Source organism: Mustela nivalis (genome assembly GCF_964662115.1).
Source record: "Mustela nivalis genome assembly, chromosome: 16".
NCBI classification, from domain to species: Eukaryota; Metazoa; Chordata; class Mammalia; order Carnivora; family Mustelidae; genus Mustela; species Mustela nivalis.
Window position 1 is genome coordinate 64407265 of NC_139035.1, and position 23992 is coordinate 64431256.

General features: G+C 62.0%; 1 protein-coding gene across 1 annotated transcript; it reads right to left on the minus strand.

The window, feature by feature from the left end:
- Window positions 1–23992, minus strand: LOC309850419 (sodium/potassium-transporting ATPase subunit alpha-2). The gene is made up of 23 exons (XM_082704335.1): window positions 23868–23992; window positions 19205–19309; window positions 18959–19018; window positions 17493–17696; window positions 16892–17005; window positions 16501–16635; window positions 15698–15815; window positions 13650–13918; window positions 12645–12843; window positions 12427–12536; window positions 12138–12272; window positions 11419–11608; window positions 11134–11309; window positions 7396–7532; window positions 6784–6934; window positions 6515–6683; window positions 6145–6299; window positions 5797–5920; window positions 5460–5605; window positions 5164–5294; window positions 2934–3035; window positions 2728–2819; window positions 1–1869 (listed from the first exon to the last, which is right to left on the minus strand). The coding sequence occupies exons 1-23, from the start codon at window positions 23877–23879 to the stop codon at window positions 1841–1843; spliced, it is 3063 nt and encodes a 1020-aa protein (XP_082560461.1). The 5' UTR covers window positions 23880–23992; the 3' UTR covers window positions 1–1840.

A 23992-nucleotide genomic window follows, 5' to 3' on the forward strand; every position in this document is an offset into this window, starting at 1 on the left:
TTTCTTTTACATAAAGAAGTGCAACTTTATTATTTTCAAGTCCGTAGGTAGTACCGCAAACTAGTGCCCTCTAAAAGGTCTCCCGGAAAAGGTCCTGCAAATGCGTCTCACCGACACAGGAGAACCGATGGTGATTAGCCCATGCACGCGCTATCTCTACGTAGATACTCCTAAAGTGCTTCAGAAGTGTTTAGGAGGACTAAATATGCCAGCCCTAGCCATGCGGTTTAATGCTTCTAATTTGCTAAACAAATACCATTTTTTTTGATTGTGCAAAGATAAGCTTTGTCCATAGTCAACACATATCTCAAATTAATCTGCCCGAAGGAACATGGTTTCTTATTTAGTTTTCTGAGCCCAAAGCAACGACTCACTCATTTCAAAGTCCTTCTGATAAACGACCAGGGGAGGGAGGTGAGAGCCGGCGGGAGGCCCTCTCGGGCGGTCTCCTTCCTTTCTGTCTTAGGTCTGCCGGCTTCCCCCGGTGGCACTCTCGCTGGGCCCACCTGGGGTCTCTTTCCCAGTGCCTTCTGGGCCAGGCTTAGGGAAGGGGCAGGGCTGCCTGCAGAGCAAAGCTGCTAGGCGGGGAGCAGGCAAGGGAAGGTTGAGGGTCTCCCGCAGGAACCTGAAACCAACTCCCTGTCTTGTGGGAACTGATCACTAACACGAAGGGCCTTTGTCTGCCTGGGAGGAGCAGCCCTCCTCATGTTTGGGCTCTCGCTGCCCAGAGGGTCTGACCACGCCCTTGACCTAAGCTGATTCTGGACGTCCCTGGGCAGCAGGAAGGTTCCGGAAACTTTCTCCACCCTAGTTCCAGCTGACGGCCAGGCAGCTTCTGGAATGACTCAGGTTCATCCGGAGGGACCCAAAGGGGAAGGGGTGGTGGGGGCAGGGAACAGACTGACCGCTGCCCTCTGGGAACAAGACGGGGCTTCGGAGGACTTAGCATTCTGGAGGGCGGGGTGTCACCAGGCGCAAGGGACTGAGTGTACCGGAGCCTCTGTGACACCTGGGCCTCATGGCCCAGACGCCACAAAGCAGGGTGGGTGGGGATTGCAAGCTGCAGGGGCGGGGGACCCAGGGGAGCTCCCGGATTGCTCTGGCCTGCTCTGCGGACATTCGAGTTTGGCCTACTGGCAGGCATTTCTGAAAGGCAGGACCCAGGGCTGGAGACCACACATCTTGTCCTGTCCTTGGATCGCTCCTCCCCAGCTCCCTTGGCTGTGTCAGTCCTCAGCCTCCCCCCCAACCCCCCACCCCCCCTCTTGCCTCCAGACATTCCCATTCAGGCTTGCCTGGGGATGCCGCCTTCTGCACAGCTTCCCTTTCTGGCCCATGCCTGGCACTCACCAGGAGGAGCTGTGTCTGATCTCGGGAGGGGGAGCAGGGGCAGAGCCGGGCAGGGAGCAGAGGAGAGGTGGCGTGACAGTGGGGTAAGGCCGGAGAGAACAAAGTACGTGGGGGATCTGAGATCGTCCCTTCCTCCTGGTGGAGACAGGTCCCTGCCTTTGGGTGTTGATCTGTTCTAGTGGGAGGTGGGTGTGCAGGGGCAGACAGTGGGTGGTGGGTGCTGGGGTGACCCTCAGTTTCTTGGAAAAAGTGGACAGGGTGCAGCCGGAACTGGGAAGGACCCCGGCATGTGGTGTCTCTCTGATGGTTCTCAGTTGGGTCTGCAGGGCAACAGCTCCGAGCTTATGCACCCACTCCTCCCCGCTGAGCCCTTCGAGTGGCCTCTCTGTCCCTCCCCCGACCCTCCCCCAGCACCCCGTCTTCTCTGCATCACCATCCCCGCACCGCCTCCAGGCGCCCCCGGCCCGGAGCCTGGTCTTCCTCGGACAGCTCAGTAGTAGGTTTCCTTCTCCACCCAGCCTGTGGGAGAGATGGGACGGGGGCAAGGCATGAGCTCATGGGGGGCAGAGGTCCATGTCTGCGGACTGGAGGGCAAATCAGGGTGAGAGGGAGGGGAGGAAGCCGGGGAGCTGGGGCCACGGGTCAGGGGACGGGAGAGATGTGTTTAGCACAGGGCGGGCGTTGCAGAGTGGGCTCGAGAGGAGAGGCAGGGGCGAGGCGGTGACAGGACTGTCTCAAGGGGCAACCGCCCGTGGTGGTTGTGCTGAGACGTGTATGGGGTTGATGGCTCATGATTTTTCAGAATCAGGAATAGGATTTTATGTGAGAGCCCGTAAGTTTTAGTTATTGGACCAGTTACAAAACACAGCCACGCAATAAAGGGCGGACGGAACCAAACAATATGCACGGGGCCGTATTTGGCTTGCCAGCCATCCGTTTTCAACTTCCAGTAAGGGGTCAACAGGGCTTGTTGGGAAAAAACAAAAGCAAACTTGGTTATTGCCCAGGAATCAGGAAGCCTGGGTTCTAGAAGCCGCTCTGCTCCTCCTTGCTTTGTGACCCCGGCCAATAAATTCACCTCTGCACCTCTCCGTGTCTGTAAGATGTGGAGGGGGACGAGGTGACCTGGGCCCATCTAATTCTGTGTCCTGTGATCCGGGTGGGAGGAGGGGCCTGAGCACCCCTGTGTGTTGGGGTCCCAGGTTGGTGGGAAAGAGGCAGGGTCAGGGCTCTGAGGACCTGGGGCCCCCGGATTGGGGGGGGGCATGGGAAGGAGGAGCAAGGAGCCGCATGTGGAAGGGTTGGGTGCAGAGCCCGGGGGGGGGGGGCGCAGCAGTCGGGAGCACTAGCAGGGTGCTGGGGGACGGGGGCACTTACCCCCAGGGTACCGTCTCAGGATGAGCTTCCGGACCTCATCATAGATGAAGATGAGGAGGCTGTAGGGGAAGGCGCAGAACCACCAGGTGACCCTGCACCAAACAGAAACAGGGAGTGTGTCGGGGGTGCCGCAGGGTGGGGACAGAGAACAGGGTCTGAAGACCAGAAGCGGGAGCCTAGCGGGGCCTGGGAAGGGCCACACTCACTTGAGCGGGTACATGCGGAGCGCCACGCCCATGCCCGGGCAGTAGGACAGGAAGGCCGCCAGCGCCGTCTCCTCCAGCAGCCCGAAAATCAGAATCTTGTTCCTGGAAAGGCAAAAGAAAGGAGGGTAGGTGCTGTGGAAAGCGGGGGGCGGAGCGGGGCACATCCAGGGAGGCTCCTGGTGGCCAAGGTGCCCGGGGACGGTCTTCACACCGTCCGCCCTTCTGCTGCTACACGTAACCAGAGTAGATTTCCTTCACTTTCTCTGCTGACTGATCGCACCTCCTCTAACACACATACTCGTCTAGTAAATGAATGCTTCTAATGTGTTGGCTGACGTGCCCTGGGCTGGAGGTGCTGTGGTCAGCACACACTTCCTTCCCGGGTCGTGGGGCCGCCCTCCCGCGGCGCACGGACTTGCTATGCCTCCAGGCCTGTGGTCTGTGTTCAGCCCGTGTCATCTGCCCAGCAAGGGGCTCGGAGAGCCCCTGTGTATCCCACACGTTCCCGGGGTCTCCCCGGCCCTGGTTGTTGTTGGTTGTCGATACTCAATAGAGGAGAACGTTTGTCAAGCGCTTAGCAGAGAGGAAGCTGTCCACTCCCTGGAAATTAAAAGCTGGATGTGCATCCACGACCTCACACCTGACAAGCAGGACAGAACAAGGGTCTGAAAGCAGCTTCTGGAGTCAGACAGGCAGAATCTAGCCGCAGCTCTGGCCCTTGCTAGCTTTGGGCTGCAAGCCATGTCTCTGCCTCTCTGAGCCCCATGGTCTTCCCTGTGAGCTGGAGAGGTTACTGGTATACCCTGGGCTTGCTGGGAACAGGATAGGAGGTAAAGCGTGGAATGTTCTGGAAAGTGCAGAGTGCTCGGTTGAGTTACCATTTGACCCGTGTACAACCTTGCACGCTGCATGCCTTAATAGTTCACGCTAATAGCTCCCCAACTCTCCACTTACTAAAGGACCCACCCGATTCTTTGATAAAGACCCCATTTTAATTGATTGTCGTCTTTTCAGCTATATTTGTTACTAAGTAATGAATATCATTTCTCCATTTAAAATTGGAAACATCCGCATTCCCAACAGAGCCGCTAGCATCCCGGCGCGTCCTTCACAACAATGGTTCTGCCTCTGAGTGACACTTGAGTAACCCCTGCGGCCTTACTCGGTGGCTCGTTTCTATAAAGCGTAGGAGCCTTGCAGACAGTGGCCCTGAGGCCGCCTGGCCCAGGGCCCGAGGCGGGGCGCCGCTGGCCAGCGGCTGTTGGCGTCCTCCGGACCCCTTTCGTCTTCCACTGGTTTCAGAGACCTGGAGTTAGCACTAACCGCCGTCCGCACGCGCCGCAGTCACCGAGCCATCGCCAAGCACCGACAGGGGCCAGACCCTGAGAGGCAAGCCACCCTGCACCGTGTCCAGGAGCTGGGGTGCTAGAAGCAGACCTGGGTGAACCCTAACAGCTGGGTGACCCCAGGGACCTCATGTAACCTCTTTGGGGTCTCTGGTCCCGAAAAGGAAAGCAGTGCCCGCCCCATTAAGCTGCGTGCGGGTCACAGCACGATGACTGGCCCGTGGTAACGCACACTCTGAGGCGGCACCGAGCCCGCCCCGGAGCGACTCCCAACCTCACGGGGAGGATCACACACGGCCGCGGCCGGGGCCGAGCTACGAGCTGGAGCACAGAGCACTTGTGCTGCGGGCCTTAGGGCCGGGCAGGGGGTGCTGCCGGAGTGTGAGATGGAGGATGGGAGGGAGGAGGACGGGGAAGAGGGGAGAGGGGAGACGTGCGGAAAGACGGGAGGAAGGAAGAGGGAAGGAAGCATTCAAGCAGCCGATTAGGAGCAGAATTAAAACTCGTCGGGGGGCGCCTGGGTGGCTCAGTGCGTTAAGCCTCTGCCTTCGGCTCAGGTCATGATCTCAGGGTCCTGGGATCAAGCCCCACATCAGGCTCTCTGCTCAGCAGAGAGCCTGCTTCCTCCTCTCTCTCTGCCTGCCTCTCTGCCTACTTGTGATCTCTCTCTCTCTGTCAATAAATAAAATATTAAAAAAAAAAAAAAAAACTCGTCGGAAAAGGTGATCCGACCCCTTCGCCTTCAGACACCTGTTTCAGACGGCTGGACAGGTGTGGTCGGACGTTCCCTCCTCCCCGGATGTGGACGCAGGGCGAGGGGCCCATGGCGGGGGTTGAGGGACCTCAGGGTGCTCTCTGTGGGGGTGGGGGGCGGGGGCGCTCACTTCATGCCCTGTTGGAAGACGGAGTTGCGCCGGGTCTTGCAAATGATGAGGTCGGCCCACTGCACCACCACGATGCTGGCAAAGAAGGCCGTGTGGCACGTGAACTCCACCACCTTCCGCTGCTCGTAGGTCTGGGGGTGGACGGGGCCGTGTGAGAGGCGAAGGGAGGGGCGGGGGCAGCGTGCTGGGGGCGCTCGTCAAACCCTGGGCACGGGGCGTCTTAGCCCCCAGCCCCAGTTGGCCCCCCGGGCACTCCCACAGGCACGGACCCCCGCCCCCCCGGAGGCCCCACGCACCCACTCCTGCCCATAGCTGTCCTCCAGGTCGTTCATGGACCGGTCGTCCCAGTCCAGACGGATTCCCAGCAGCCGCGACGGCAGGAAACCGTTCTCCGCCAGGATGACGAAGTAGGTGAAGAAGCCGCCCAGGGCTTGGATCATCCCTGTGGGGAGCGGGACGGAGGCCGGCCGCGGTCAGAGGGGGTGGCCGGGTGGGACCGGCACTCGCCAGCGACGGCTGCTCGGTGGGGGGCTGACCCCTGGCCTGGGATTTCACCGGGGCTCATGCCTCCGTCCGCTGGACAGAGACCTCTCTCGGCCGCGCCCCGGCCCCGGCCCCAGGGCCCCGCCTCACCAATCTGTCCGTAGGCCATGCTGATGAGTCTCTCGTTCACCAGCTTGTCCGTCTGGGGGTTCCTCGGCTGTCGCTTCATGATGTCACTCTCCGCAGCCTCGTAGGCCAAGGAGATGGCGGGGACCTGTGTGCGGGGCGTGTAGGGGGAGGAGAGCAGTGGAAAGGAGCCGACAGGTGCAGAGGACGGCCCGCGGGGAGGAATCTTCGGTGCAATCAGCACACGTTACTAAGACCCTATTATGGCCCCGGACTCGCTCAGGCTTCTGTTCCCTCAACTGTCCCAGCCTGGCCGGTTCCCCCAGCTGCCTGCCTCCACCCCCCCTGTGCCGCTCCGACCCCTGGCCTCACCATGTCGGTGCCCAGGTCGATGCAGAGGATGGTCACGGTGCCCAGCGGCAGGGGGATGTTGGCGATGATGAAGAGCAGGAAGGGCGTGATCTCGGGGATGTTGCTGGTCAGGGTGTAGGCGATGGACTTCTTCAGGTTGTCGAAGATCAGGCGGCCTGGGGGAGATTTGGTGGTATCAGGGAGATGGGAGGTTCCTCTGCCCAGCCCAAACCCCTGGAGCATGCTGCCCGTGCTCCCCAGAGAGGTAGACCCTGTGTTCGAGGGAAGCCAAAGCCAGTGGCAGGTGCCCGGGATCCTGAGTTGGCTCTGTGTTGGGGTAAAGGCCCAGGAAGCTGTCTCAGATGCCACCCCGGCCTGCGGGGCTCCTCACCCTCCTCCACGCCCGTGACGATGGAAGCAAAGTTGTCGTCCAGCAGGATCATGTCGGCGGCCTGCTTGGACACGTCGGAGCCCGAGATGCCCATGGCGATGCCGATGTCAGCCTTCTTCAGCGCGGGGGAGTCATTCACGCCGTCCCCAGTCACCGCCACGATGGCCCCCTGCACGAGGACGCAGCCAGATGGGAGGAGGAAGCCCTTGCAGCCCGGGCCAACCCGGCCGGCCCGCTCCGGCCCGGCCCCGCACCCCCGTCCCGCTCACCTGCCGCTGGCAGCCCTCCACGATGATGAGCTTCTGCTGCGGGGACGTGCGCGCGAACACGATCTCCGTGTGGTTCCTGAGGACCTCGTCCAGCTGCTCCGACGTCATGTCCTTCAGGTCTGAGCCGTGCACCACGCACGCCTTGGCTTCTCTGGACGGTGGGGGTGGAGGCGGGTGACTCCTTGCCGCCCCTGTCTCCCCGCCGCCGAGCCGCACGGTCCCAGGGCTGTGGCCCCCCTCACCCTGTCCCCGTGGCCTGTGTGTCCCATCTCTCTCTTTGAGGAAGGACAGCCTCACCCAGCACAGTCGGTGCTAGGCCACGTGCTTCTTTTCTTACTGACGCTTTACCCCGGAGCCACCGCAAGGGGCGATGGTTCCCTAAATCTGTAGTTGGGAGACTGGCGGCTCAGGACAGTAATGTGTCACCTGTGTTGCACAGTGAGTGGGGGGCACAGCATGGACACCCTCAGGACTGAGGAGCCGGCCGCTGAGGTGTCATGGGGAAGGCCTGCAAGGTCACAGAGGGGCTCTCCGAAGGCCCCTCCCCCCGGGTCCCTTGAGCATCCTGTGGGACGGGTTGATCAGGGACAGGGAGCCCCACGGAGGCCGCACCTGGGGTTGACCTGGCTGACGGGAATGTTGAGCCGGGCCGCGATGTCCTCCACAGTCTCGTTGCCTTCTGATATGATGCCCACACCTTTGGCGATGGCCTTGGCTGTGATGGGGTGGTCCCCGGTCACCATGATCACCTGGCAGCCAGGGAGAAAAGAGAAAAGTGGTATTAACACCCCCTCCCCATCCTTTCCTTTCCCAAAGTCAGAGAAAGCCAGACCCCCCGACCGTGGGACTGATGGATCCCAGCCACGGTGGTAGAACTGTGTGTGTGTGTGTGTGTGTGTGCGTGTGTGTGTGTGTGTGTGTGTGTGCGTGTGTGAGGGAGAGAGACTCTGTGTGAGTGTGACTCTGTGTGTGTGACTCTGTGTGAGTGTGTGAGACTGTGTGTGTGTGTGAGAGAGAGAGAGTGTGTGTGTGAGACTGTGTGTGCGCGTGAGAGTGTGTGAGTGTGAGAGAGTGTGTGTGTGTCTGAGTGGGTGACAAGCTGTCCACAGGGGATCGGGGACACTTTGCTTCTGTGGAGGAAGCCTCCGTGACGAGGAACAAATGGACGAGGGGCTCTTGGAAGAGGCCCCTCAGAGACCTCATGGCTACGAGGCTGTCGCAGCCGGAAGGAGCCGTCACTGACCAGCGAGGACGAAGGCTTAGAAAGGGCCCGTGACCCTCTCAAGGTTACTGGAGCCGGGAGCAGGACGCATTTTCTTAGTGTCCACTCTGCTTGCTGGGGCCATCCAGCTGGTCAGAGTAGGGACGAAGGGGACACGGCCCCCGGCCCCAGCCCCCGGCCTTCCACCACCTGTTTAGCTGCCTCGGACACGCCTTCTCCATGTGGGAAGGAGGCGGTTCTTGCAGCGCAGACGGAGGCTGGTGGGGAGGGCAGTCGGCACCTGGGAGGTGGTTCAAGGGTGTCTGTCGGGGCGCCTGGGTGGCTCCGTGGGTTAAGCCTCTGCCTTCGGCTCAGGTCATGATCCCAGGGACCTGGGATCGAGCTCCGCATCGGGCTCTCTGCTCAGCAGGGAGCCTGCTTCCTCCCCTCTCTCTCTGCCTGCCTCTCTGCCTACTTGTGACCTCTGTCTGTCAAACAAATAAATAAAATCTTAAAGAAAAAAAAAGCCTGTCTGTCACGAGCGCGGGTTGATCGGAGGAAGAAGCCTCGCACAGGTACCAAGGAGAAAGTCCTTCAAGGCCACTGCCACCCCCCACGGAACCTGCCCCCCCAAGGCCACATGGGCCCCCATTGAAGACAGAAGCATCTTTGCGGCCCTCATCCTGCTCGACCCCTCAGTACTTGGCACTGCCCACCAGCCCCTCCTCGAAGCCGGCCAGCTTGGTCCGCGCGGACGCTGACTCTCCCGGTTCCCTTCCCCGCTTCTTCCTGCTCTTTCCTGCCTCCTCCGAGCAGCCGCCGGCTGAGAGGGGGCGGCTGTGGGGTGCGACGGCGGACCTCAGCTTGAGCACCGGCCCTCCCGGGCTGTGGCACCTCGGACCAGTCTTCTCACCGAGTCTCGGTCCCAAGAGGGGACGAGCCCCACCTTCCAAGGCCGTCGTGAGGAGTGAATGGCACCGAGGTGGGCACCGAGGTGGGCACTCGGCAGATGTGAGCTGTGACTTCCCCCTCCCCCTCCTGCCCCGCGCCTCTCTCTCGACGTGCCCCGAGACTGGTGGCCCCGCTTTCAACCGGGCCCCCTCCCTGATCCGGGTTCACTAGTGGGTCTTGAACTGCACTCGTGTGTGAGGGGCCTCGCGCTCTCTGCTCCTGGACTTCGGTCCTGGGCTCTAAGCTGGTGCTCTCGCCGGGATGTCTCTCCTTGGGTGTCCATGGAGGCTTCCAGCCGAAGGTCAGAGCTGAGCTCGCCGTCCGCTCCCCCCACGCTGCCAGGCCTGCCCTGCCCCCAGCTCGGCACTGTCCTCGCAGGCGTTCCAGCCCTTTGTCCCTGCATCTCCCTCGCTGACCGTGTCCAGCTCGGTCACCGTGTTCCCAAAGTGTTTCTTAGATGGGACTCCTCGCCTCCATCCTTTGTCACCGCCCCGGTTCGTGTCCTGGCCTGGACAGCGCCACAGACCCTCCCCTGCCTCCAGCCCTCCTCCTGATCCAGGCCCTCCTCCTCCCAGGTGGCCTCCCGAGAGCTGGCTCTGTCCCCAAGTCAGGCATTTGGGCAAAGCCCTTCCAGCTGGCCCTGGCCCGAAGTCCCAGTGCCCATCCCCAGTGCTCCGAAGACTCCCGCCCCCCACGCACCTGCACCCCTCCCCCGCTGTGTCACCCCGCCAGGACCCGCACTGTCCCCTCCCCCGCTGTGTCACCCCGCCAGGACACGCACTCTCCCTGACCTTGACAGCCCTCCTCTCCCTGCCTTAGAAAGCACTGCCGGCCTTCGAGGCCCAGATCGAATATCACGTGCTCTGTAAAACGTGTCCAGTTCTCTGAGGCAGACTTGGCTGCTCCTGCTCGGAGTCCCCTGGAGGAACGGTCCCCACACACCCCGGGAGGGATAGTTTTGATGGTGGCAAGAGGCCACCGGACGGGCCGGAGCACGGCTTTCCGGACGGCTGACCTTGCTTCACATGCCTGATCTGCCCCTGACGGGCAGGTTTATTTTGGGAAAGCGACTTACCCACTCTGAGGCTCAGCTGGTTTTATTTTTAAGTGGGGGTGATGACGCCTACCTCAGCGACAGAGTGGCTGGGACAGAGACATCCCTTACACATACGTGTCTACACACAAGCGCTTCGGTGTGTGAGGAAATGGCAAGCTGCCTTGGTTCAAATCCCGGCCCGACCGCTTACGAGCCTGTCACGTTGTGCCTCAGTTTCCCTCTTCTGTGAAAAGGGAAGATACCGGAGCTTCCTCGCAGGGCCGTTGCGCAGATTACATGAACTCCTGCAGCCTGGGTGCCGAGCACGGCATCTGACTCCTGCGACTGGCTGCTCCTGGGATGAGAGCCTCTGGCCGGGAGCAGGGGCTCACGACCCTAGCTAGCATGTTGCTCCGTGATTAAGTGTGGAGATGTTTGTTTCCCCGAGCGCCCGTGAACCCCAGAGGACAGGCACCACGCGTCCTTCATCTTAGCAGCCCCTGGCCCTCAGCGGACGGGCAGCTCCCGCTGATGCTGGGAGAAGAGGAGCTGGCCACTGCCCTGTGCCTGGCCACGGGATGGCCACGGCCACGGCCATGGGGATGGGGTGGAGCGTGCCTTGAAGCAGGAAAAGAGGCTCCAAGATGGATAGGGTTTATGTCTGTTTGTGGAGCTCGGGCACCTTGAACAGTGCCTGGGCCACAGGCGGCAAACGGTTAGTTGCTGCGTGAAGGACAAATGTGCCGCCGAGGCAGGAGCGGCCACCGAGGAGCAATGACAGGTGGACACAAGGACCTAGGAGAGGTGTGCTTGGGGGATGAGGACCGGAGCCTGCTGGGGGGCGAGCGGGTTCCGACAAGAGCCTGCTCCTTGCACCCCCAGTGGTAGAGAGAGCGGACGCTATTCGGGAAGGCAGGACCAACAGATCTCCAAGACCCGAGCGCCAGGTCGGCCCGAGAGCAGAATGGGACGAGTCGGGGAGAGGATGTGCCTGGTCGCTGACGGGAAGGGGCCCGGACAAGCGCTCCAGGCGGGGCCGACCTTTCCTTGCAGAGGGAGGTGGCCACGAGGGGTCTGGCACCTGCAAGGCAGGAGCCCCTGCCGTCCTTTGACCGTTAGCACCGGGGAAGGGAGAGTGGGAGGGGGGAGGCCAGGCCTGTACCTTGATGCCCGCACTGCGGCACTTGCCCACGGCGTCCGGCACGGCAGCCCGGGGAGGGTCGATCATGGACATGAGCCCCACGAAGCAGAGCTTCTCCGTGGGGAAGTTCAGCTCGTCCGTGTCAAACTTGAAGCCCCGCGGAAACTTCCCAGAGGGCAGATTCAGCTGACAAAATCCTGACACGGGCAAGAGGGAAGAGTGAGCCCAGCACAGGGCGGGGTGGGGGGGGCTGCGCGGGTGCCCCCAGCGCCCCCGCCCCGGGGCAGCCCCGCTCCGGCCCCTCACCCAGCACGCGCTCGCCCAGCCCGCCCAGCTCCATGTAGGCGTTCTGAAAGGCGTCCTGCATCTCCTTGTCCAGAGGAATCTCCTTGCCCTGCACCAGGATGGTGGAGCAGCGGTCCAGGATGCGCTCCGGGGCCCCCTTCATCACCAGCACGTGGCTCTGGGGGCTGTCCTCTCGCTCGTGGATGGACAGCTGGAGAGAAAACAAGCGGTCACGGAGGGGGCCTGCCTAGGAGACCTCCCCGACGCACAGCCCCGTCCGTCAGCTCTCGTCGACGGAGGGAGAGCCCGTGTGTGTAAAGGGCAGTGTGGGTCACAAATATTGACCAAGGTGCCAGGGGCTGGGGGGCTCTCTCGCCAGTGCCCCACAGTCATGCTGGCCTCAATGCGCTTACACATAACCCGGCTGAGAATGCTTTCTTGGGTTAGCAGACGCCTGCCGCCCAGGGGCCTCCTAAGGACATTTCAGAGCCGTGGTTCACCCCCACAGCTGGAAGGGACGGGAGGCTGAGGCCGGAGTGGGGAAGGCGACCGGGTGTATCGAGGGATGGAGGTTGGGAAGTTGGGGGGGGGGTCCTTGCAACCAGACATGTAGTTACCCCCGTTTTCCTGGGGGACGAGGCAGGGGGAGGGGCATGGCCCTCGATGCCCCCCTCCTAGGTTTTGAGCGCCCCCTCCCGTTGGCCCCTTGCCCCGCCCTTGTCCCGGCGTGGCTGCCAGACCTGGTACTTGTTGGTGGAATTGAAAGGGATCTCTGCCACCTTGGGGTTTCTGTCCCGCATCTTCCGCACGGAGCCGCAGGACAGCTCGATGCACTTGAGCAGGGCTGACTCGGAGGCGTCGCCCGCCGTGTCCCGCTGACGGAGGAGAACTCAGAGTCACACGGGCGGGGGGGCAGTGGGAGACCCGGGGGAAGGGGGCACCGGAGCCCCCGAGGCTGCCAGGGCGTGCCGGAGTGGGTGCTGGGTCCCGGCAAGGCAGGCAAGCCACGGATGCGCCGCTGACCCCCACCTTAGACACAGAGATGTTCTCCTGCCCGGCCTTGAAGACGGCACGGTTGCAGAGGCCGGCGATCCGAGACAGTGCCGTCCACGTGGGGGATCGTTTGTCGAAAGTGGCCCCTGGGAGGCAGTAGGGGAGAAGCAGGAGCGCGGCTCCCCGTTAGAGCCCCTGTCCACTCCCACCCCCCCCACCACCTTGCCGGGGCCCCCTTGGAGAGCCTCAGTCACCGGACTGATCTTCCGTGGTGTCCGCTTCGTGGATCTGGTTGTCGAACCACATGTGGGCGACGGTCATGCGGTTCTGGGTGAGGGTGCCCGTCTTGTCGGAGCAGATGGTGGACGTGGAGCCCAGCGTCTCCACGGCCTCCAGGTTCTTCACCAGGCAGTTCTTGCGCGCCATGCGCTTGGCCGTCAGGGTCAGACACACCTAGGAGAGGGAGGAGGGTTCGAGGCGCTAAGCCTGGAGCCGGAGGTGCCCGTGATCTCACCCCGGACCAGGGCGCGAGCCCACCCTCCTCGATCCTGGTCAGCAAACACCGAGTGGGACCTGTGTGTGGGCAGTGACTGCGCTCGATGTCAGACATGCTGAGTGAGATCGTGGTGTGTATTCAGGTGAAAAGTCCAACAGGGAATTGAAGATACACGACCAGAGCTGCAGAGCGGGAGGCAGAGAGCTGGGCCAGGGGTGTGCGAGAACGGGCACGAGACTGGGGGGGAGGGGAGACAGGCTCACCCCAGGGGGGCGGGGAGAGCAGAGCTCGAGGCCTGTGAGTCGGGGCTGGGGAGAGGAGGAGGAGGTCCTGCGGGGGACGGAGGAGCAGAGGAGACAGAATAGGGGCATGTCACCGTGACCGACGGAGAGAATTCTAGGAGGGTGGACAGCCGTATCCGTTTCTCAGCGGAGGCAAGGAAGGGTTTGAGAGAAAAGGTCACTGGGTTTGCCAGGTAGTCATCAGTGACCTTCGAGGGAGGCTTTTGCAGCCAGGGTGGCCGGGACGAGCTGCAGACGGCGGTGGACCGTGCTTCGGCCTGTGTGTCGGGGAAGGGGCCGGGACGAGCTCCGGCGGAGCGACCGCGGGCCAAAGCGCAGCTCAGACTCTGAGCCGGGTGCGGAAACTCTGACAGGTGACTTTAGGGGCAGGGAGCAAGTTGCTGAGCTACAGTAAGCCTCGCCTGCCTTTGAGGAACGGGTAGCAAGACCTCCCGCGGCGGCCCCTCGCCTGACCCACTCACGGTAACAGTGGCCAGCAGCCCCTCGGGCACATTGGCCACGATGATGCCGATGAGGAAGATGACGGCCTCCAGCCAGCTGTAGCCCAGGATGAGGGAGAGCACGAAGAAAGAGACCCCCAGGAACACGGCCACCCCCGTGATCAGCTGGATGAAGTGCTCGATCTCCATGGCGATGGGCGTCCGCCCCACCTCCAGGCCCGAAGCCAGGGTGGCTATGCGGCCCATCACCGTCCGGTCCCCCGTGGCGATCACGATGCCCCTGGCCGTGCCTGCAACACAGGGGGCCCTACTGCTTGGAAAAGGAAAAGCACGGCAGAGTAAATGGGCCTCCAACGGGGGTCCTGCGGGTCACCCCCCGCCCCCCACCGAGGCCGGACCTCCCCGCCCCCCACCGAGGCCGGACCTCCCCCAGGCACAGACCTCCAGGCCCGGACTCAGACCACCACAACTCATTCCCCTGACACTTGGGCCTGACAAGAGATGTTGCAAATACACTCGGAATTCAGACCAGGGAGATGCCGGCCATGAAACACCAGCACCGAGTAGCTCCGTGCAATCAGTGTCCTGCTTGTGAGGACCCCGAAGGGTGTCAGGTCATGGATTTTCTGCGTGGGCTTAAGATGTTCTTTCCCAGCCTTGGGCCCTGAGACCCCGCAGAAGAAACCAGGCAGTTGCTGAGCCCTTATGTAGACACTCGGGGCCGGGGGCCCGGGCGGGGGCAGTGAGGGATGAGGCAGGGAGCGTGGATGTAGGAGCCGGCCAAACCAGGGTTTGCACCCTTGTTCGGACGCCCCCCGCCCCCACGGGATTGCCTTCCTCAGGAAACCAGAGAGGGCTGGGATACGCCTGGCCCGCCCCTGGCGCACAGTAGGCACTCAGCAGTGTCGGTTCTGCTCATTTCTTCTCCTTTCCCCAAAGCCAGACTCCAAGAAAGCGTGCGAGTATTTCACGGGGTGTTTTTACCAATGGTGGGAAATGTTGGGCCAATTTCAGAATCTCAGTACATTAACAGTTTAAGATACATAACGTGTGGTGATTTTCACTGTAACTGCAACTTGCTAAGGGAAGGGAACACCTGGTGAGGGGCGCCCTGGGGGCTCAGTCGGTTGAGTGTCCGACTCTCATGATCTTGGGGTCGTGGGACCGAGCCCCGTGTCAGGCTCCACGCTCAGCACGGAGTCCGCTTGGGATTCTCTCCCTCCCCCTGCCTCTCCCCCCAACATGCTCTCTTTCTAAAATAGTAAATAAATCTTTTTAAAAAGGCTCATAAAATCTCTACAAAAATGCTCAGAAAGACATAACACGCCGAGAAAAAATGAGAATAGGGAAAGGAAAGGCGTGGAGGTGGGGCACGTGGCCTCCTCCGGCCCCAGTCCCAGGCCCGAGGTTTAGCCAGAACTCTCTCCCCACCAGCTCTCGCTGTCGGCCCCTCTCAAGGAAGCCCGGCCACAGAAGGCATGGATTTCGGGTGGGCCTGGTCTCCTGTCCTTATGTGGTGGCAACCTGGGGAGCTCCTGCTGGCCCGTGTTCACCTGGCCTGAGCCTCCCCAGCCTGGTCACTGGTCAAAGTAAGGCCAGAGAAGCAGCTAGACCCAGCGTCAGGAGAAACGGAAGGAATCAGTCAAACCAAAGACTTCTAGGAGTCAAGAGGCGTGTGTGTGTTGTGTATTGTATGTGTTTGTGTCTGTGTGCCTATGTGTTGTGAGTTTTGCGTATCGTGTGTGTGTACTGCATGTGAATAGTGTGCGTGTGTGTGTACGTGTGCGTGCATGGAGGTCTTAGCCCAGCATCTGAAGGCTTTGGGATCTGCTCAGTCTTGGCGTAGACAGAACACAGATCTTCCTGGGGGGAGGTACCTTCCACGGAGTCGGGCCACCCCAGCCAATAATATTCAGGCCCCCCAGGCCCTCGGTCCCCTGCCCCGGCCTTGGGCAGGACATAGGACACGTAAGCACAGCCACTGTCCCCCATGCTCCCTGGGGATTCGGGAGTTCGACTCTTCCTTCCGCCGGGGCGGGGCGGGGGCTCCCTGGTGGCCGGCCGCTCACCTTCCACGCAGTTGGTGGAGAAGAAGCAGATGTTGCGGGTCTCCAAGGGGTTCTCATGGGTGAACTCGGGGGAGCGGGTCTGGGGCTCGGACTCGCCTGTTAGGGATGAGTTATCCACCTGGGGAGGAAGCAGGTGTGCGGTCATCAACGGGAAGGCACAGGGGTGCCCACACAGTTGTCCCCTGGCCACACTCCGCCTCCATGACACGAGGGACAGAATGACACTCGTGCTCATCACATATTTATAGCATTACTCAGCCATTGTCCCTGCTCTGGCTTGGTGTCCTGGCTGTCCCTGACCTCTTACGGGACCTTGGGCTAGTGACCTAACCAACGAAATCACCGTTCACTCATCTGTAAAGTGGGGAAGGTCAGGGGCACGTCTGCATTATACAACCCCGGCGCGGGGGTGGGGCGAGGTCTCTAACACGAGAGTCTGAGAAAGTAGGGCTGTCTGGGGGGCGCACGGCGCTGTCTGTGGCCACCTAGGACAGCAGAGCACGGTGTCACTGTTCCTGCAGAGTGACGCGAGACAGCTCTGGGAGGCATAGGGAGCGTCTGACACAGTAATAACCACTACACGATCACCGGAAAGTGGACATCAAATATGTACCCGGGGCACAGGGCACGCCCAGCACGCAGACACGAGGACACAATCCACAGTCTGTGGGAGACGAAGTTGGGCTGGGCCGCGTGGGGGGCAGGCGGGGACACTGGACCGGGGCCTCCCAGGCGTGCAGGCTCTAACTGGACTCCTCCCAGCTCCGTGGAGCCGGCCAGCTGCCCCGGCACGGCCGCCTCACCTTGCAGCCGTGAGAAGAGATGATCCGGAGGTCCGCGGGCACGCGGTCCCCGCCCTTCACCTCCACCAGGTCCCCCACCACGACCTCCTCTGCGTTGATCTGCATCTTCTCTCCTTCCCGCACCACCAGGGCTTGCTGGGGGGTGGGAGGGGGACGGGCACCTCAGGAACGGCTCGTCCCTCTGCCGCCGTCCTCCACTGCTGGCTTCCCACCTCTCCCGACCCTCCAGGAGGACGCCTGCGCCCCCAGGCCATACACCTGGGCCATGCGTGGAGAATGGGAGGCTGGTTTCTGCCCACGCCTCCATCTCAGAGCACAAGGAACTCAGGAGGGGGAGCTGGACTCCCCCAGAAACCTTGTGCCCCAGCCCAGCGCCCTGCCCGCTGGGTACCTGTGGCACCATGTTCTTGAAGGAATCCATGATCTTGGAGCTCTTGGCTTCCTGATAGTAGGAGAAGCAGCCGGTGACGATGACCACAGCTGCCAGCACCACGCCCAGATAGAGCTGGTAAAGAGGGAAGGGTGAGGCCACGGCCCTTCTCCCCGCTCTGGAGGGGCACAGCCTCTCAGACGGGGTGTTGGGTGACTTCGTCTGCAACTGGGAGCGACCAATGGCAGAGGAGAGCCCTTCCCCCCAACCTCCCCTTCAGTCTCCCGGGCAAGGGAAGAGGCAGGAGAAATCGCAGGGACTTCCCAGGACTCGAGCTTTTCCAGGGGGCGAAGCCCCACAGATCCAGACAAGCTCAGTTAGGGGTGCGGGAACAGGGAGGCTCCGTCTCATTCGGGATTGCCTGCATGTGCGTGTGTGCGCACGCGTGTGTGCGGAGGTGCTTAGCGACACACGGAGGAGCCTCATCCGTTCACAGCCTGAACAGCAGCGAGGCCCGTGGGACTGTGAGGTGCGGCTCTGGGCCCCCTGCCCCCCGCTGTCCTGCGATCGGGGCGGGAGGGCGCGTGCCGGGCAGGTGCAGGGGGGAGGCGCGGCCGCTCACATTGTCGTTGGATGGTTCATCCTCCATGGCGGCCTGGATGCCGTAGGCCAGGAAGCAGAGGATGGCCCCGATCCACAGCAAGATGGAGAAGCCCCCGAAGAGCTGGCGGCAGAACTTGACCCACTCGGGGGTTGTGGGGGGCGGGGTGAGGGCGTTGGGTCCGTCCCGGGCCAGAATGTCCTGGGCCCGCTGGTTGGTGAGGCCCTGAGAGAGGCGGGGAGAGGAGTGTGAGCGCGTGTCCGGAGCCGTGCGCTCCTCCCGGCGTCCCCTGGCTCCCTGGCCTGGGAACAGGGCCCATTCGGAGACAGAAACGCCACCTGGCAGGAGAGGGTGGCGGGGCCATCGGGAGAGGCCACAGCGAGGAGGGGTATTTGCCTCGGGTGTGGGAGGCCTCGGGGCCCCGCCTGCGGCCGTCGTCCGGGGGTGGACACACCTGTGGGTCAGGGCCTCAGTGTCACCTCCAGTGTCACCTGGAAGATGGGCCCCTTTCCGGCGAGCATTCAAGAAGAGACCCAGACGGGGGACCACCTGTTCTCAGAGCTCTGGTGAGTCCGCCCCCTTCCCCGGGGAGCCGGCCGGGGTGCGGCGCAGAGGTTCCTCCCGGGGCCCAGCCTGGCTGTGGTGCTACACCGCGCGCATGGGAACGCTGGCCCATGTTCTCTTCTAGACTGTGAGCTCCTCGAGGGCGGAGGCCACTTCAGTACCTTTCTCTCCATCCACTCACTTATTTAAGAAATGTGCTTCGAATGCCCGTTACATTCTGGGCCGTGGTCAGCTCTGGGGACCCGGAGGAGGACAAACCCATGAAGTCCCTGCCTCGTGGAGCTTATGACCCAGCGGCGTGACGCACGATAAGTAGCTGTCACTGCCAGATCATTAAGGAAAACAGGACGCGGTCAAGGACCGGGGAGCAGAGAATTTTCAAAAGGGGAGTCAGGGAGGGCCTGCAGGAGGAGGTGTGCACCCACCCTGGTTTTGCCTGATGCTGAATTTATTTATTTGACGGGCGTGGTCACCTGACTGTGCAACTTCCTACTCATTTCTGTGATGGGGGGAAGCTCGACCCCCGCCCCAAGTCTCCCTGCTATGACGGATAGGGGCATGACCCCATGTCACAGGGGTCGTGAGGGTCAGGGAAGTGCTCATAAAGCACCCATCACACACAGTGGGGCGCACAGTAGGGCTACCGTGACAGTGGGGGTTACCTCACTGTTTCGCAGGTGTCACTTCCCTGGGACGTGTGTCACCAGTGCTGCCTGTGCAGCTGGGTACGGGGCCCGGCTTCCAGGTACTCAGGAGAAGGCCGTTAACTAAGAACCGGGGATCTGGGTTCTAGGCCTGGCTCTGCCCCAGCTAGTCACGTGTCTGTGGGCCTCAGTTTCCTTGCGGACGCAGGGGGCGTGATTATCCACCAGGCGCTGTGTGGCTCTCTCAGGTCTCGGGCACCCCCGCGGCCCCCGACTCACCTTGGATAGGTCCACTTGGTATTTGCGGCCTAGCTCATCCAAGGACAGCTTGTGGTCGTCCTGCGAAGGGAAGTCGGGTCACTCTGGGGCAGCAGGCTGGGCGCTGCGTCTGGGATGTGTGTGAGGACAGAGGGGCCCGGGGCTGAGGCAAAGGGCACAGGTAGGGGGGCGGCGTGGCTTCTCCGAGGGCGCCGGGCTGCGGGGACCCCGTGTTCCACGACCTGCCGGGCGGGCTGGGGTGCTCACCATGGCCACCTCCTTCTTCAGCTCGTCAAGCTCCTTCTCTTTCTGCTTCTTCTTGCCGCCTCCATTCTCCGCAGTGGTGGCTGCTGGCGAGTACTCGCGGCCGGCCTGCAGGGGTGGGGAGGGAGAGCCCCGAGAGTCAGGGAGACTATGTTCGCCCTGCACAGGCCAGGAGGGCAGGCACTGGGCTGGGGTTGGTGGATGCAAGGCCCATGAAGGGCCCAGGGGAGGAAAAGGTGGGGGGCGGGGGGGCCCCAGGCCCTCAGTTTGCAAACTGGTCGCACGGCCCTGGGCTCTGTGCTGGAGTTTCAGGGAAGGCCAAGGGCCTCGGGACACAGGACCCCACTCTTGGCTGTTTGCCTTTGGGCTTCTGCTAAGATTTTGTGTGTTGAGAAAACCCTGCAGCTACGTTCTAAACAGAACGAAAACTTTAAAGACCCTCAGCCTACACTGTTTAGAATTCTGGAAGGCGGTGGCCAGGGTTGGGGGCATCCCAACACCTCGGCCACTTAGAGAGCAGTGGAGACAGCTGCGAATCTGGGAGAGGCAGAGTCTCTGGGGAGTCAAGGGTCAGGCCAGGGAAAGACGCCCTCTCGTCAGCCAGCCGGCCTGCTCCTGGGCAAGGGGGGATTTGCACAACTTGAGGCCCCAAGGTACAACTGGGTAAGAAGGGAACTGGGCCCCATTTGTCCAAAATAGAGGAATATGTACTAAAATGCGAGTATTCTCAGGTCCTGGCATGCCTGGGGCCTCTCGTGAGATCAGGTGGGCAGTTTCCCTGGAGCCTCGTGAGGCCCTGGGTTCCATTTCCTCTTCTCTGCCTGTGGTCCCTCACCTCCGCCAGGCTGCCGGGGGGCCACAGGGAACCTCTGGGAAACGGGGTGGGAAGTTTCTCTTTCTAGGGGGTGAGGGGTAGGGCTGGTGGGGGAGGGGTTGGGCAGGGCCTGGGGGGCCACGACAGGGCCTTCTCACTCCCTGTCCACCCCCCACACCGCTCAGGGCATCCTGTCATTGTCAGCAATGGGCCGGATCTCTGTCCCCAAGGCCACATGCGGCTTTCAGGAGCGAGCCTCTCTACACTGTGGTGTATCTCATTTCTTCATCAAGACACGAAGTCCTCTACGCGAGGACACCTGGGAGGCGCCTGGGGGGTGCAGTCCGTTAAGTGTCTGACTCTGGGTTTTGGCTCAGGTTGTGGTCTCAGGGTCTTGAGATCAAGCCCTACGTGGGGCTTGGTGCTCGGCACAGAGTCTACCTAAGACTATTTCCCTCTGCCGCTCCCCCAGCTAAAATCAACAAATAAATCTTAAAAAAAAAAAAAAAAAAAGCCTGGACCCCTGGATAGGACCTGCAGCCGACTTATTTGTTCTTCTTTACAGGATCGTGTGCATTTTTTATAAAAGTAGACTTTTCTTTTCAAGACAGTTTGAGGCTCTCCGCAAAACTGAGCAGAAAGTACCGCGAGTTCTCATATCCCCCGCCCCCCATATGTCACTCCCATTGTCAACATCACCCCCCCCCAAGTGGTGACTTTGTGGCAGTCATGAACCTGTGCTAACACATCAGAGTCACCCCGAGTCCACAGTGGCCGTGAGGGCTCCCTCGTGGCGGCGTCCACTCTGAGGGTTTGGACAAATGCAAACCGAATTGGACCTACCACGGCTCCATCCAGAGTGGAGTCACCCCATAAACTCCTGTGCTCTGGGGTGACGCATTTTTTCCCCATCAAAGAGTCAAGTGCGATCCCAGCATGTGGCAGTTGCCCTCACCCTACGAGGTCATGAGTCCAGCCCCTGGAGAGGTCTGACCAGTGAGATCAGGAGCAGGGTGCGGGGCTCGGTGAGACGTGGACCCCGTTGTCCCCTAGACCCTCAACCTTGCATTCATTTCCATAGGGCGCACCCACGGATCGCGGGGACCTGTGGCTTCCTGAAGCCTGGCCATCTTGGGGAGAGGGAAGCAGCCCAACAGAGGGAGAGGGGAAAGGCTCCTGGGGTTCTCCGTCTCTCTCTCCAGGAGCCCTAAGAAGGCCCCTTTTATCGGATGGATTGAAATGCTTTGGGTTCACCGAGTCTCTCCTTGGTGGAACAGAAACGCAGAGTGGACGAAAAGACGCAGAGGGACCAGAGGCAAGAAATGAGGCCAGACAGGCTTCAAGGTGACCCTCCAGAGCTTCAGGGGCAGGAATGGGGCCTGGGCATACAGAGGGTGGGGGGGTAGGGCACGGAGGGGGGCAGCTGGGGCTGGGGCTGGGGCCGAGCCCAGGGAATTTCTGTACATTCCGACGTGCAATAAAGATTGTGAAAATCAGAACCAAATCGCCAGCCCACGCGCTTGGGGCAGGAGGCACGGCGGCCGACCTTGCTGCTCGCTACGGCATCCCTTCCCCGGCGCGCCCACCCTGCTCTCCCCAAGGCCGGCACAGAGCTTGGGACACGCTGCCCCTTCCCCCTCCTGTCCTGGCAAGGATCTCAGGCTCTGCAGCCAGGAGCCTGCGGAGATCTGGGGCCAGCGGGCTGCCCAGGCAAGAAAGAAAGAGAGGAAGCAAGGACCCCCCCCTCCCTGCCCCCCCAACCACGAGTCCCCCTCTCCGGGTCTTGAATGCTGAAGGAGAACAGAGAGTTCTTTCTGAGAGAGCCAGAGGCTGGGACAGAGTGGGGGCAGCTGGAAAGGAGCCACGCTCCCCCCACCGCAGCCTCGTGGTGGCAGCTGGAACGGGCTGGGCTCCCTCCCACCAGGGCCATCCCTTCCCCCAGCTCCCACACTGCCCTTCAGGGCCGCAGGGCGCAGGGTGACTGTTGGACCTCGCTTTGTAGTGCAGACGTAGGGACACGGATGGAGATGGAAAGAGCCCGAGCAGGGGTGCCGACCAAGCAGGGGTGCCGACCAAGCAGGGGTGCCGACCAAGCAGGGGGCAGACCAAGCAGGGGTGCCGACCAAGCAGGGGTGCCGACCAAGCAGGGGTGCCGACCAAGCAGGGGGGCAGACCAAGCAGGGGTGCCGACCAAGCAGGGGGCAGACCAAGCAGGGGGGCAGACCCGCTGCTTTCATTTTCCAGGGCTCTCCTGGCACTTTGAACTCCAAGCTCCAGCACTAAGACAACCTCCCCCCCCCCCATTTCCCACAGCCTCTCCATCCAGGCAGAACCAGATCCACTTCCCAACCTGCCATTGCTTGCGCACAGTCCCTGGGGTGGGGGTCTGGGGGCTTCGGGGTTGCCGGTGGGAAGGAAGGACCCAGGCAGCTGGGGTCCCAGGACAAAGTAAAGGCCAAATTGCTTCCCGAGCAGGACCTCGGGAGCTGCATCTCCCCTGTTCTCTGCACTCCCCACCGGGGGAAGAGGGCGGCCTGGCCTTCCTCCGAGTCCTGAGTCCCGCACGGCAGAACCAGAGATGCCGGGGTCCTAAGAGGCCCTATCTTCCCATGGGGGTGACTTCTTCCTTCGTGAAACCCACGCACAGACCCTCACTCCTCCGCAGGGACATCACGCAGGATGTCGGGTCTCGCGCCTGCTTGAGGGCCTGCGCGGGCTGGCGGATCGGCCTGCCGAGTCCCACACACGTGCTCAGCCTGGAGTATCTGCATCAGCTCCGGCCAATGGAGAACACGTGTGTCGCAGGCACATGTACACACACACAGACACAGACACAGACACACTCACACACCCCGGTTCTATTTATAGCTCCTACCGCAGCGCAGGAACCCTGGTGTCCAAGCTCGGAGTTTCCCCAGCTGCTAAACTCAGTGCAATAACACGTCCCTGCCTGACCCCTTCCTGGGCCCAGAAACTCCCCCACAGCTCCAGACAGGCACCCCCTTTCCCCAGGCCCTCCCGTGCGCTCCCCAGACTCCTTCCCTCCGCAGGCACTCCACAAAAGGAAAGCAGCCCAGGGCAGGGTGTAAGGGACTGGGTGACTTTTCTCCATATGGAAAATTCATTTCCAAGAATCCAGAGCCCTGTCCCTGCCCTGCCCCCACCCCCACTCCACGGTTGTTAATCTTCCCCTTGGCAGTCCCAGGGCTGCAGAATGCCATGGGCAGGGGTGGGCTGAGAGGGTGCAGGCGGCTCTCACCAGCCGCTGGGGAAACGCTCACAGCCCAGGGCCGGGGAGGTTGGCGATACCACCAAGGCATCAGGAGAGGCGCTGGGCTGGGGCCGGGGGCACATCGCTCTTCTGCCCCACGACCCTCCCGGCTGCTGGCTCTCGGGGACCTGAGAGCTGGTGTCAGAACCGCTGGGTGACTTGGGAGCCATGCCCCCGGCCGCTCCAACCTCCAACTGGACCCCCTTCTTCTGGGGCTGGGACTGCCAGAGGAATGGCTCTTTTGGGGGAGTGGCAGAGGCAGGAGGTGAGGGAGGGTCTGTCTGGGATGGGGGAGACACAGGGATGGAGAGGCGGGGTAGGGTGGAGGGCGGCGGGGCTCATCCCGGGGAGTGGGGAAGCAGAGCGCACGTGGGCACCTGCGCGCCGTGGACGCATGGGCCGAGCACACGTCTGGAGCCGGGAGCGTCTCCGTCCAAGTTCATGCTGTCCCGGAGCCTGGCGTCCCTCTGCTCCTCCCTTCAGTCCCTCCCCGCCCCATCCTGCTCTCCCCCAGCCTCCCTCACCCTCCAGAGAGCCCTCCTCCTCCCCACAGAGCAGCCCCTCTTTTTGGAGATACTCACCCCACGGCCCATCTTGGGGCGGAGTGGCTGAGGGAACCTGGACTGGGCAGGTCACCGGGAGGACCCCCAGCCCACACCTCTGGTCTGGGATGGCCAGAGACCCCGGCAAACAGAGCCGGCAGCGA

Excerpts from the sequence above, each read along its gene's own strand:
- LOC309850419 (XM_082704335.1), bottom strand. Across the intron at positions 5,606-5,796 it reads CATGGCCTACGGACAGATTG|GGATGATCCAAGCCCTGGGC; the intron begins GTGAGGCGGGGC and ends CGCTCCCCACAG. Across the intron at positions 1,870-2,727 it reads CCTGAGACGGTACCCTGGGG|GCTGGGTGGAGAAGGAAACC; the intron begins GTAAGTGCCCCC and ends TCTCTCCCACAG.